At 39.2% G+C, this 9,937-nt stretch overlaps 1 protein-coding gene across 1 annotated transcript; it reads right to left on the bottom strand.

The window, feature by feature from the left end:
- Positions 1–8,363: 8,363 nt before the first annotated feature.
- LOC116859878 (glyceraldehyde-3-phosphate dehydrogenase-like) lies at positions 8,364–9,614 on the bottom strand. Its single transcript, XM_032845586.1, has one exon. It carries the CDS (start codon positions 9,540–9,542, stop codon positions 8,544–8,546), a length of 999 nt encoding a protein of 332 aa, XP_032701477.1. The 5' UTR covers positions 9,543–9,614; the 3' UTR covers positions 8,364–8,543.
- Positions 9,615–9,937: the final 323 nt, after the last annotated feature.

The raw sequence follows: 9,937 nt of genomic DNA, 5'->3' as shown, positions 1-9,937 counted from the left end.
TTTGAGAATATTCTCATTAGGTTTATATTCTCTGTCTTTCAGAGATGCGTAGGCCACTATTATGTCATTTTGAGTTTTCTCCTTTACAGGTTCAATATTCCCATGTTCTTCATTGTGCTCAAGAAACTTGGACTGCAACCCTCTCCCAGATTGTGATCCTCTGGACCCATTCTTACTTAGGTTTAAGGAGGGAAACATACACTTTCATATATTGTTGATGAGACTGTTAATTGGCAGAGATTTGGAATAGTTATTTAGCAAAATCTATAAACATTTGAAATATGCAAACTCAATGAGCCAGGAAACATACTTCTAAGAAGCCATTCTATAGAAAGAGCAATATCTATATCTATATCTATCTATTTTAGAAATTTGATATAAACATAAGGTAAAATAAAATGCTGCCACTGATTGAAGTAGATATATATAATAATATGGAAAGATGCCCAAGGTATATTAAGTAAAAAAAATATGTTGCAAGTCAATATGCACATATAAGATGCATATATATATATATGTATATTTATATGTATATACATATATATAATATATGGCTTGTTGTAACACAGAGTTGGCTTTGGGCCTTGTGGTCAGACTGGTTGGGTTTGAATATAAGTGTTTCAACTTAGTAGCATGTCACCTTGGACTTCTCACAGACTTAAAGTTTCCTCCTCTATAAAATGGGGATACACAAACTGCTCACTTTATGAAGTTGTTCTGAAGATTAAATGATTTAATGTGCATAAATTATAAAAGTGTAACTGGCATGTAATAAAAGTTTAATAGAAGCAGCAAGGAGAAAAGACTGTGGAAGAGTCTGGTCCCTTGAAATCAGCTAGATATTTATCAAATCATTCTGAACACCTATGAATTCAACCTGAGATCTAAGGGAAAAAATGCTGTAAGTCTACAAATAGAAAATCAACTACTTTTTGAAAGTTAGGAGGTGCTGAGCAGTGAACCTGAGGGGATATACTGGAAGATAAATCACAGGAGGAGGGAGCTTCCAGAAGCTGGCTGTTGGAAAAAGATATAGGAGTGAAGTACAAAATCAAAACTTTCAGAATTCTGCTCCTCTAAGGGACATCACTGCCTGAAAGTTGCTCAGTTGGTGAAGTGGGCTAGAATCCTAGGTGGGACAGTGTGGTCTTAGGATCCCCAGGGTCACAGAAAGCATGAGTGTACCTGAGTGCAACAGACTTCCTAAGCATTGGAGTGGGGAAGCCAGCTACAGTTAGCAAGCCCTGGAGTGGCCTTTCAGCTAGGTGTTGCCATAAACTTCAAACTGCAGTAAAATTGGGCAACTGCACTGAGAAGGGGTCCAATAAGCAGCAAAGCCATGATGAGACCCCCTTCCCTCCCCTGGGAGGATTGGTGCTGGTGTGCATCACAGGAGTCTGTGGAGTTTGTTGCACACAAAGGTGCTTAATTGCTTTTCCCTGAGGGTGGCCTGAAGAGTGTGCCATGATCACTCATCCCCAGGACTGGAGGTTGGGGTGCTGCCATTTTTATTTTTTCTTTCTTTCTTTCTTTCTTTCTTTCTTTCTTTCTTTCTTTCTTTCTTTCTTCCTACCTTCCTTCCTTCCTTCCTTCCTTCTTTTCTTTCTTTTTTTCATCCTCTAAAGCAGTACAACAAGCCTTCAGGGAACAAAAGCCACATAGAACAACCTGAAGCAGATTAAACTGAGCCCGGCTGCCTGCTAAGAGGCAGTATAATTCTGCCTCTGAGACAAACACCTGAGAATCAATCCAACACAACCTTCTCCCAGAAGACCAGCAAGAATCAGACCAAAACCACGTCTACAAAATGAAAAACTCATACGCTAGGGGAAAATGGTATATAGAATTGGAGATTTTTTTCTCATGATTCTTTAGCCTTTTGGTTTAAAAATTTTCTGTCTTTTTTCATTTTTTCCTTTCAGATAGTTCCTCATTTTATCAACTCTCTTTTAAGGCTTTTTTTAAATTTTCATTTTATTCATATTTAACAGATACAGTCTTCATTTTTTGCTTCCTTTCACTGTATTCAATTTTATTTTTATATATATATGAAAGTTTTTCTTTCCATACCATTTTAGGATCAAGTGTCTTCTAACAAACAGACCAAAATACACCCAGGACAAAGCGTATCAACCTGATTGTATACCAGTTTGATTTTAGTCTCTATTTTTTTTCTCCCTTTTTGGTTTCAGTGTATCTTTTGCTGGGATCATGGTTGATATTTTTATTTTTTTATCTTTTATTTCTTTTTTGTACTCTTGTTAATCTATTCCACTCTGGACAAAATGACCAGAAGGAGAAATTCCTAGAAAAAGGGTCAAGAGAGAGAAATCACTGCCAGAGACTTAATAAATATAGATATTGGTAAAATGTCAGAGCTAGAATTCAGAACAATGATTATAAAGATAATAGCTGGGCTTGAAAAAAGTATAAAGGACACTAGAGAATCCCTTTCTGGAGAACTAATAGAACTAAGATCTAAGAGGTTGAAATCAAAGAGGTATTGCTGAGATGCAATCAACAGTGGGGGCTCTTACTGCTACAATAAATGAGGCAGCAGAGAAAACAAGTGACATAGAAAATAAAATTATGGCGAATAAAGAAACTGAGCAAAGGAGAGATAAACAATTACTGGACCATGAAGGGAGAATTCAAGAGATCAGTGATAAAATAAAGTGAAACAATATTAGAGACAGAGAGGTGCAGATGGCACATTTGAGCAAATTATAGCTGGGACCCTCCCTAAACTGAGGTAGGAAACAGGCATTCAAGTCCAGGAGGCACAGAGAACTCCCCTCAAAATCGATAAAAACGGATCAGCATCCCAACATATAATAGTGAAGCTTACAAATTTCAGAGATAAAGAGACAATCTTGAAAGCAACTTGAGACAAGAGGTCTCTAACCTACAGGGGTAGAAACATTAGACTGCCAGCAGACCCATCCATAGACACTTGGCAAGCGAGAAAGAGCAGACATGACATATTCAGGGTAGTAAATGAGGAAAAAAATGCAATCAAGTATACTTTATCAAGCAAGGCTTTCATTCAGAATGGAAGGAGAGATAGAGAGCTTCCAGGACAAGCAGAAACTAAAAGATTTTGTGATCACTAAACCAGGCCTGCAAGAAATATTAAAGGGGATGCTGTAAGTGAAGAGACCCAAAAGTAACATAGATCAAAAAGGAACAGAGACAATACACAAAAACAGTGATTTTAGAGGTAATACAATGACAATATATTCATATCTTTTGGTAGTTATTCTGAATGTAAATGGGCTAAAAACTCTAACCAAATGACACAGGGATTGTATAGAAAAAGCAGGATCCATCCATACACTGTCTGCAAGAGACTCATTTTAGACCCAAGACACTTCCACATTGAAGGGGAGGGGGTGGAGAATCATTTATCATGCTAATGGACATCAAAAGAAAACTGGGGTAACAGTCATCATATCAGGCAAATTAGATTTTAAACCAAAGACTGTAGTAAGGGACATAGAGGCACACTGTATTATACTTAAAGTGTCTATCTAACAAGGACATCTACCAATTATAAATATTTATGCTTCTAACTTGCAAGCAGTTATATAAAACAATTAATAATAAAATTAAAGAAACATGTTGATAATAATAAATAAACAGTAGGGGACTTCAACATCCCACTCATAGCAATGGACAGATCATCTAAGCAGAAGATCAACAAGGAAACAAGGGCTTTCAATGACACACTGTACCAGATGGACTTCATATATATATATATATATATATATATATATAGAGAGAGAGAGAGAGAGAGAGAGAGAGAGAATTCAATCCTAAAACAACAGAATATACATTCTTCTCAAGTGCACCTGGAATATTCTCCAGAATAGCTCACATACTGTGTCACAAATCAGGCCTCAACTGGTAGCAAAAGACTGGGATTATTTGTGTATTTTCAGACCACAGTGCTTTGAAACTTGAACTCAATCACAAAAGGAAATTTGGAAGGAACTCAAATACTTGGAAGTTAAAGAGCATCCTACTGTAGAATGAATGGGTCAACCAGGAAATTAAAGATAAATTAAACATTTCATGGAAACAAAGGAAAAATAAAACACAACTGTTGAGCACCTGGGTGGCTCAGTTGGTCATCTGCTTTCTGCTCAGGTCATGATCCCAGCATCCTGGGATTGAGTCCTGCATCATGTTCCCTGCTCAGCAAGGAGTCTATTTCTCCCTTTCCATCTGCTGCTCTCCATGTTCATTCTCTCTCTCAAATAAATAAATAAAATCTTTTTAAAAACACACAACTGTTCAAAACCACTGGGATGCAACAATGGCAGTCCTAAGAGGGAAGTAACAGAAATACAAGCTTTTCTCAAGAAATTAGAAAAGTCTCAAATATACAACCTAACCATATACATAAAGGAGCTGGAGAAAGAACAGCAAATAAAGTCTAAAGCAATCAGGAGAAGAGATATAATAAAGATTAGAGCAGAAATCAATGAAATAGAAACCCATAGAACAATAGAACAGATCAATAAAAGTAGGATTTTGTTCTTTGGAAGAATGAATAATGTAGATAAGCCCTTAGCCAGACTTATCAAATAAAAGAGAAAGAACCCAAATTAATAAAATCATGAATAAAAGAGGAGAGATCACCGCCAACACCAAGGAAATACAATTTTAAGAACATATTATGAGTGACTATATGTCAACAAATTAGGCAATCTGGAAGAAATAGACGTATTCATAAAATGCATAAACTACCAAAACTGAATGAGGAAGAAATAGAAAACCTGAACAGACCCAAAACTAGCAAGGAAAGTGAAGCCATAACCAAAAATCTCCCTAAAAATAAGAGTCTGGGGCCAGACGTGTTCCCAGGGGAATTCTAACAAACCTTTAAAGAAGAACTAAAACCTATCTTCTGAAACCATTTCAAACAAATAGGGAAAGAAACTTCTAATCTTGTCCTATGAGGCCAGCATTACCTTGATCCCAAAACCAGACAAAGACCCCATCAAAAAGGAGAATTACAGACTAATATCCTGATGAATATGGTGCCAAAATTCTCACCAAGATACTAGTAAATATGATCCAACACTACATTAAAAGGATTATTCACCAGGACCAAGTGAGATTTATTCCTGAGCTGCAAGGTTAGTTCAACATTTGCATATCAATCAAAGTGATACATCACATTAACAAAAGAAATGACAAGAACCATATGATCCTCCCAATTGATGCAGAAAAAGCATTTGGCAATATATGGCATCCTTTCCTGATTCATCATACACAAAGATAAACTCAAAATGGATAAAAGACCTCAATGTGAGACAGGAATCCATCAGAATCCTAGAGGAGAACATAGGCAGTAACCTCTTCGATATCAGCCACAGCAACTTCTTTCAAGATATGTCTCCAAAGGCAAAGGAAACAAAAGCAAAAATGAACTTTTGGGACTTCATCAAGATCAAAAGCTTCTGCTCAGCAAAGGAAACAGTCAACAAAACAAAGAGGCAACCTACGAAATGGGAGAAGTTACTTGCAAATGACAGTACAGACAAAAGGTTGATATCCAGGATCTATAAAGAACTCCTGAAACTCAACACACACAAAACAGATAATCATATCAAAAAATGTGCAGAAGATATGAACAGACACTTCTCCAATGAAGACATACAAATGGCTATCAGACACATGAAAAAATGTTCATCATCACTAGCCATCAGGGAGATTCAAATTAAAACCACATTGAGATATCACCTTACACCAGTTAGAATGGCCAAATTAGCAAGACAGGAAACAACATGTGTTGGAGGGGATGTGGAGAAAGGGGAACCCTCTTCCACTGTTGGTGGGAATGCAAGTTGGTGCAACCTCTTTGGAGAACAGTGTGGAGATTCCTCAAGAAATTAAAATTAGAACTTCCCTATGACCCTGCCATTGCACTACTGGGTATTTACCACAAAGATACAGATGTAGTGAAAAGAAGGGCCATCTCTACCCCAATGTTTATCGCAACAATGGCCACAGTTGCCAAACTGTGGAAAGAACCAAGATGCCCTTCAACGGACGAATGGATAAGGAAGATGTGGTCCATATACACTATGGAGTATTATGCCTCTATCAGAAAGGATGAATAGCCAACTTTTGTAGCAACATGGACGGGACTGGAAGAGATTATGCTGAGTGAAATAAGTCAAGCAGAGAGAGTCAATTATCATATGGTTTCACTTATTTGTGGAGCATAACAATAGCATGGAGGACATGGGGAGTTAGGAGAAGGGAGTTGGGGGAAATTGGAAGGGGAGGTGAACAGTGAGAGACTATGGACTCTGAAAAACAATCTGAAGGGTTTGAAGAGTGGGGGGGGTGGGAGGTTGGGGGAACCAGGTTGTGGGTATTAGAGAGGGCACGGATTGCATGGAGCACTGGGTGTGGTACAAAAACAATGAATACTGTTATGCTGAAAATAAATTAAACAAATGATAAAAAAAAATTCCACACATACAGGAAACTTATCTGTACTGTGGAAGTAGATATCTTCAACCAGATACTGGTGCCTATCATATCACACTACAGAATAAATATTTGTTGAGTGAATGCAAAAACAAAAAACAAACAAAAAACAAACAAACAAACAACAAAAAAACTCTCCACAGTGTAAGGGTAGAGAAGACATACTTCAATATCATAAAAGCCATCTACCAAAAGCCCAGAGTAGATATCATTCTCAATGGGTAAAAACTGAGAGCTTTTTCCCTAAGGTCAGGAACAAGAAAGAGATGTCCATTCTCACCACTGTTCTTCAACAGTATACTAGAAGTCCTGACCTCAATAACCAGACAAAATAATAATAAATAAAAGGCATTGAAATTGGCAAAGAAGAAGTCAAAATCTCACTCTTCACAAATGACATAGTACTTTATGTGAAAAACCAAAAGACTCCACCCCAAAATTATTAGAACTCATAAGGAATTCAGTAATGTGTCAGGATATAACATCAATGCAAATAAATTAGTTGTATTTCTATATACTAACAATGAGACAGAGGGGAGTGAAATTTAGGAATCAATCCCATTTACAATTGTGCCAAAAACCATAAAATACCTAGGAATAAACTTAACCAAAGAGGTAAAGGATCTGTACTCTGAAATCTACAGAACACTTAGAACACTTATGAAAGAAAATGAGGAAGACACAAAGAAATGGAAAACCATTCCATACTCATGGATGGGAAGAATAAATAGTGTTAAAGTGTCTATGCTACTGGAGCAATCTACACATTCAATATAATCCCTATCAAAATACCATTTACATTTTTCAAGGAGAGGGAACAAACAATCCCAAAATTTGTGTGTAACCTGAAAAGTCCCCCAATAGCCAAAGGAATGTTGAAAAATAAAACCAAAGCTCATGGCACCACAATGCTGGACTTCAAGCTCTATTACAAACTTGTAATCTTCAAGACAGTATGTTATTGGCACAAAAACAGACATATAGATCAACGGAACAGAATAGATATCCCAGAAATGGATCCTCAAATCTATGGTCCACTAATCTTCCACAAAACAGGAAAGAATATCCAATGGAAAAAAGACAGTCTCTTCAACAAATGGTGCTGGGAAAACTGGACAACCACATGCAGAATAATGAAACTGGACCATTTTCTTTCACCATACACACACACAAAAAAAAACTCAAAGTAGATGAAAGACCTCAATGTGAGACAGGAAACCATCAGGAGACAAACATGAAAGACTTTTGACTCTGGTAAAAAAAACTGAGGGTTGCGGAATGGAAAGAGGGTAGGGAGATGGGGTAACTGGGTGATCGGCATTAAGGAGGACACATGATGTGATGAGCACTTGGTATTATATGCAGCTGATGAATTAATGACATGCATCTCTGAAACTAATGATGTACTCGTGTTGGCTAATTGAATTTAAATAAAAATATAAGCAACAATTATAATTATTATTGCCCTATGCCTAGTTATACTCTATCTATACTATACCATGAAGACATGATGCATCCAACATCCTAATTGCTTTTTTTCTTCATTCTTCACAATAGGTCAATTACTAAGTCTTGAATTCATTTAGGTCAAGTCATATGCAATTCCCATTTCTGTAGAACAGAGTTAGATAGCACTAATTTTATAGCTGATACTTCCCTAAGATTTCACAAATCTTTTCATTCTTTTCCTATATTAGGCTATTAGTTTGGACTGTTACAGGACTCATTCTTCTCTTTGGTCTATTGGTCTTTGGTCTACTGACCCCTGGTTCTCTTCTTACACTCACCTGCCACACATATATAACTCAGATGGAGTCTTTTTTTTTTGGCTGGATACAGTATACTTTATTGATGGATCATGACAAGGTAGGGCTCCCCAAGCCCCTCCCCTTCTTCAGGGGGTCTGGGATGGAAATAGTGGAGGTTGGGAGATTCTCAGTGTTTTGGGGTGTAAGTTAGGGCAGGGATTCCCCAGCAGCTGAGGGCCTCTCTCTTCCTCTTGCTCTGGCTGGGGCTGGTGGTTCAGGGGGCTCTTACTACTTGGAGGCCATGTGGACCATAAGGTCCACCACCCGGTTGCTGTAGCCAAATTCATTGTCATACCAGGAAATGAGCTTGACAAAGTGGTCATTGAGAGCAATGCCAGCCCCAGCATCGAAGGTAGAGGAGTGGGTGTCACTGTTGAAGTCGCAGGAGACAACCTGGTCCTCAGTGTACCCCAGGATGCCCTTAAGGGGGCCCTCTGATGCCTGCTTCACCACCTTCTTGATGTCATCGTATTTGGCAGCTTTCTCCAGGCGGCAGGTCAGATCCACAACAGACACGTTGAGGGTGGGGACATGGAAGGCCATGCCAGTGAGCTTCCCATTCAGCTCAGGGATGACCTTGCCTACAGCCTTGGCCACACCAGTGGAAGCTGGGATGATGTTCTGGGCAGCCCCTCGGCCGTCACGCCACAGCTTCCCAAAGGGGCCGTCCACAGTCTTCTGGGTGGCAGTGATGGCATGGACGGTGGTCATGAGTCCCTCCACAATGCCGAAGTTGTCATGGATGACCTTGGCCAGAGGAGCCAAGCAGTTGGTGGTACAGGAAGCATTGCTGACAATCTTGAGGGAGTTGTCATACTTCTCATGGTTCACACCCATCACGAACATGGGGGCGTCAGCAGAAGGAGCGGAGATGATGACCCTCTTGGCCCCGCCCTTCAAGGGAGCCCCAGCCTTCTCCATGGTGGTGAAGACCCTAGTGGACTCCACAACATACTCAGCACCAGCATCGCCCCATTTGATGTTGGCGGGATCTCGCTCCTGGAAGATGGAGATGGACTTCCCATTGATGACAAGCTTCCTGTTCTCAGCCTTGACTGTGCCGTGGAATTTACCGTGGGTAGAATCATACTGGAACATGTAGACCATGTAGTTGAGATCAATGAAAGGGTCATTGATGGCGACAATATCCACTTTACCAGAGTTAAAAGCAGCCCTGGTGACCAGGCGCCCAATACGGCCAAATCCGTTCACTCCGACCTTCACCATCGTGTCTCGGGCACGCGGCTGGCACTGCACCTGAAGATGCGGCTGTCTGTCGAACGGGGAAGAGCAGAGAGCCTCAGATGGAGTCTTAACCCTAAACCTACTAATGATCATTCTCCATCCCTGAACACAGCCCACCAATGGCTGTCTACAGATTACAGCAACAGTCCTAATCTTCTTTTTAAACATGAAACAATGCTCACATGTACAATAGGCTCTCATAAAAATTCTCAGATTTTGGAAAACCTCCAACCAGGTTTTGCAGGGTAGTGAAGGACATCCACTGTAGACAGTTGGTGTATTATCCATAGAAGCAGTTTACAAGACTGTGAGTAATGAAATTAGCCATTTAAATTCACTTGGCTATTTTAATGATGTAGAAAGAGATTTCCTGATAA

This window comes from Lontra canadensis, unplaced genomic scaffold (assembly GCF_010015895.1).
Source record: "Lontra canadensis isolate GAN:19392208 unplaced genomic scaffold, GSC_riverotter_1.0 scaffold166, whole genome shotgun sequence".
Taxonomy (NCBI): domain Eukaryota; kingdom Metazoa; phylum Chordata; class Mammalia; order Carnivora; family Mustelidae; genus Lontra; species Lontra canadensis.
The sequence above is the reverse complement of the archived record's forward strand: the minus strand, read 5'-3'. Positions and strand labels throughout refer to the sequence as shown.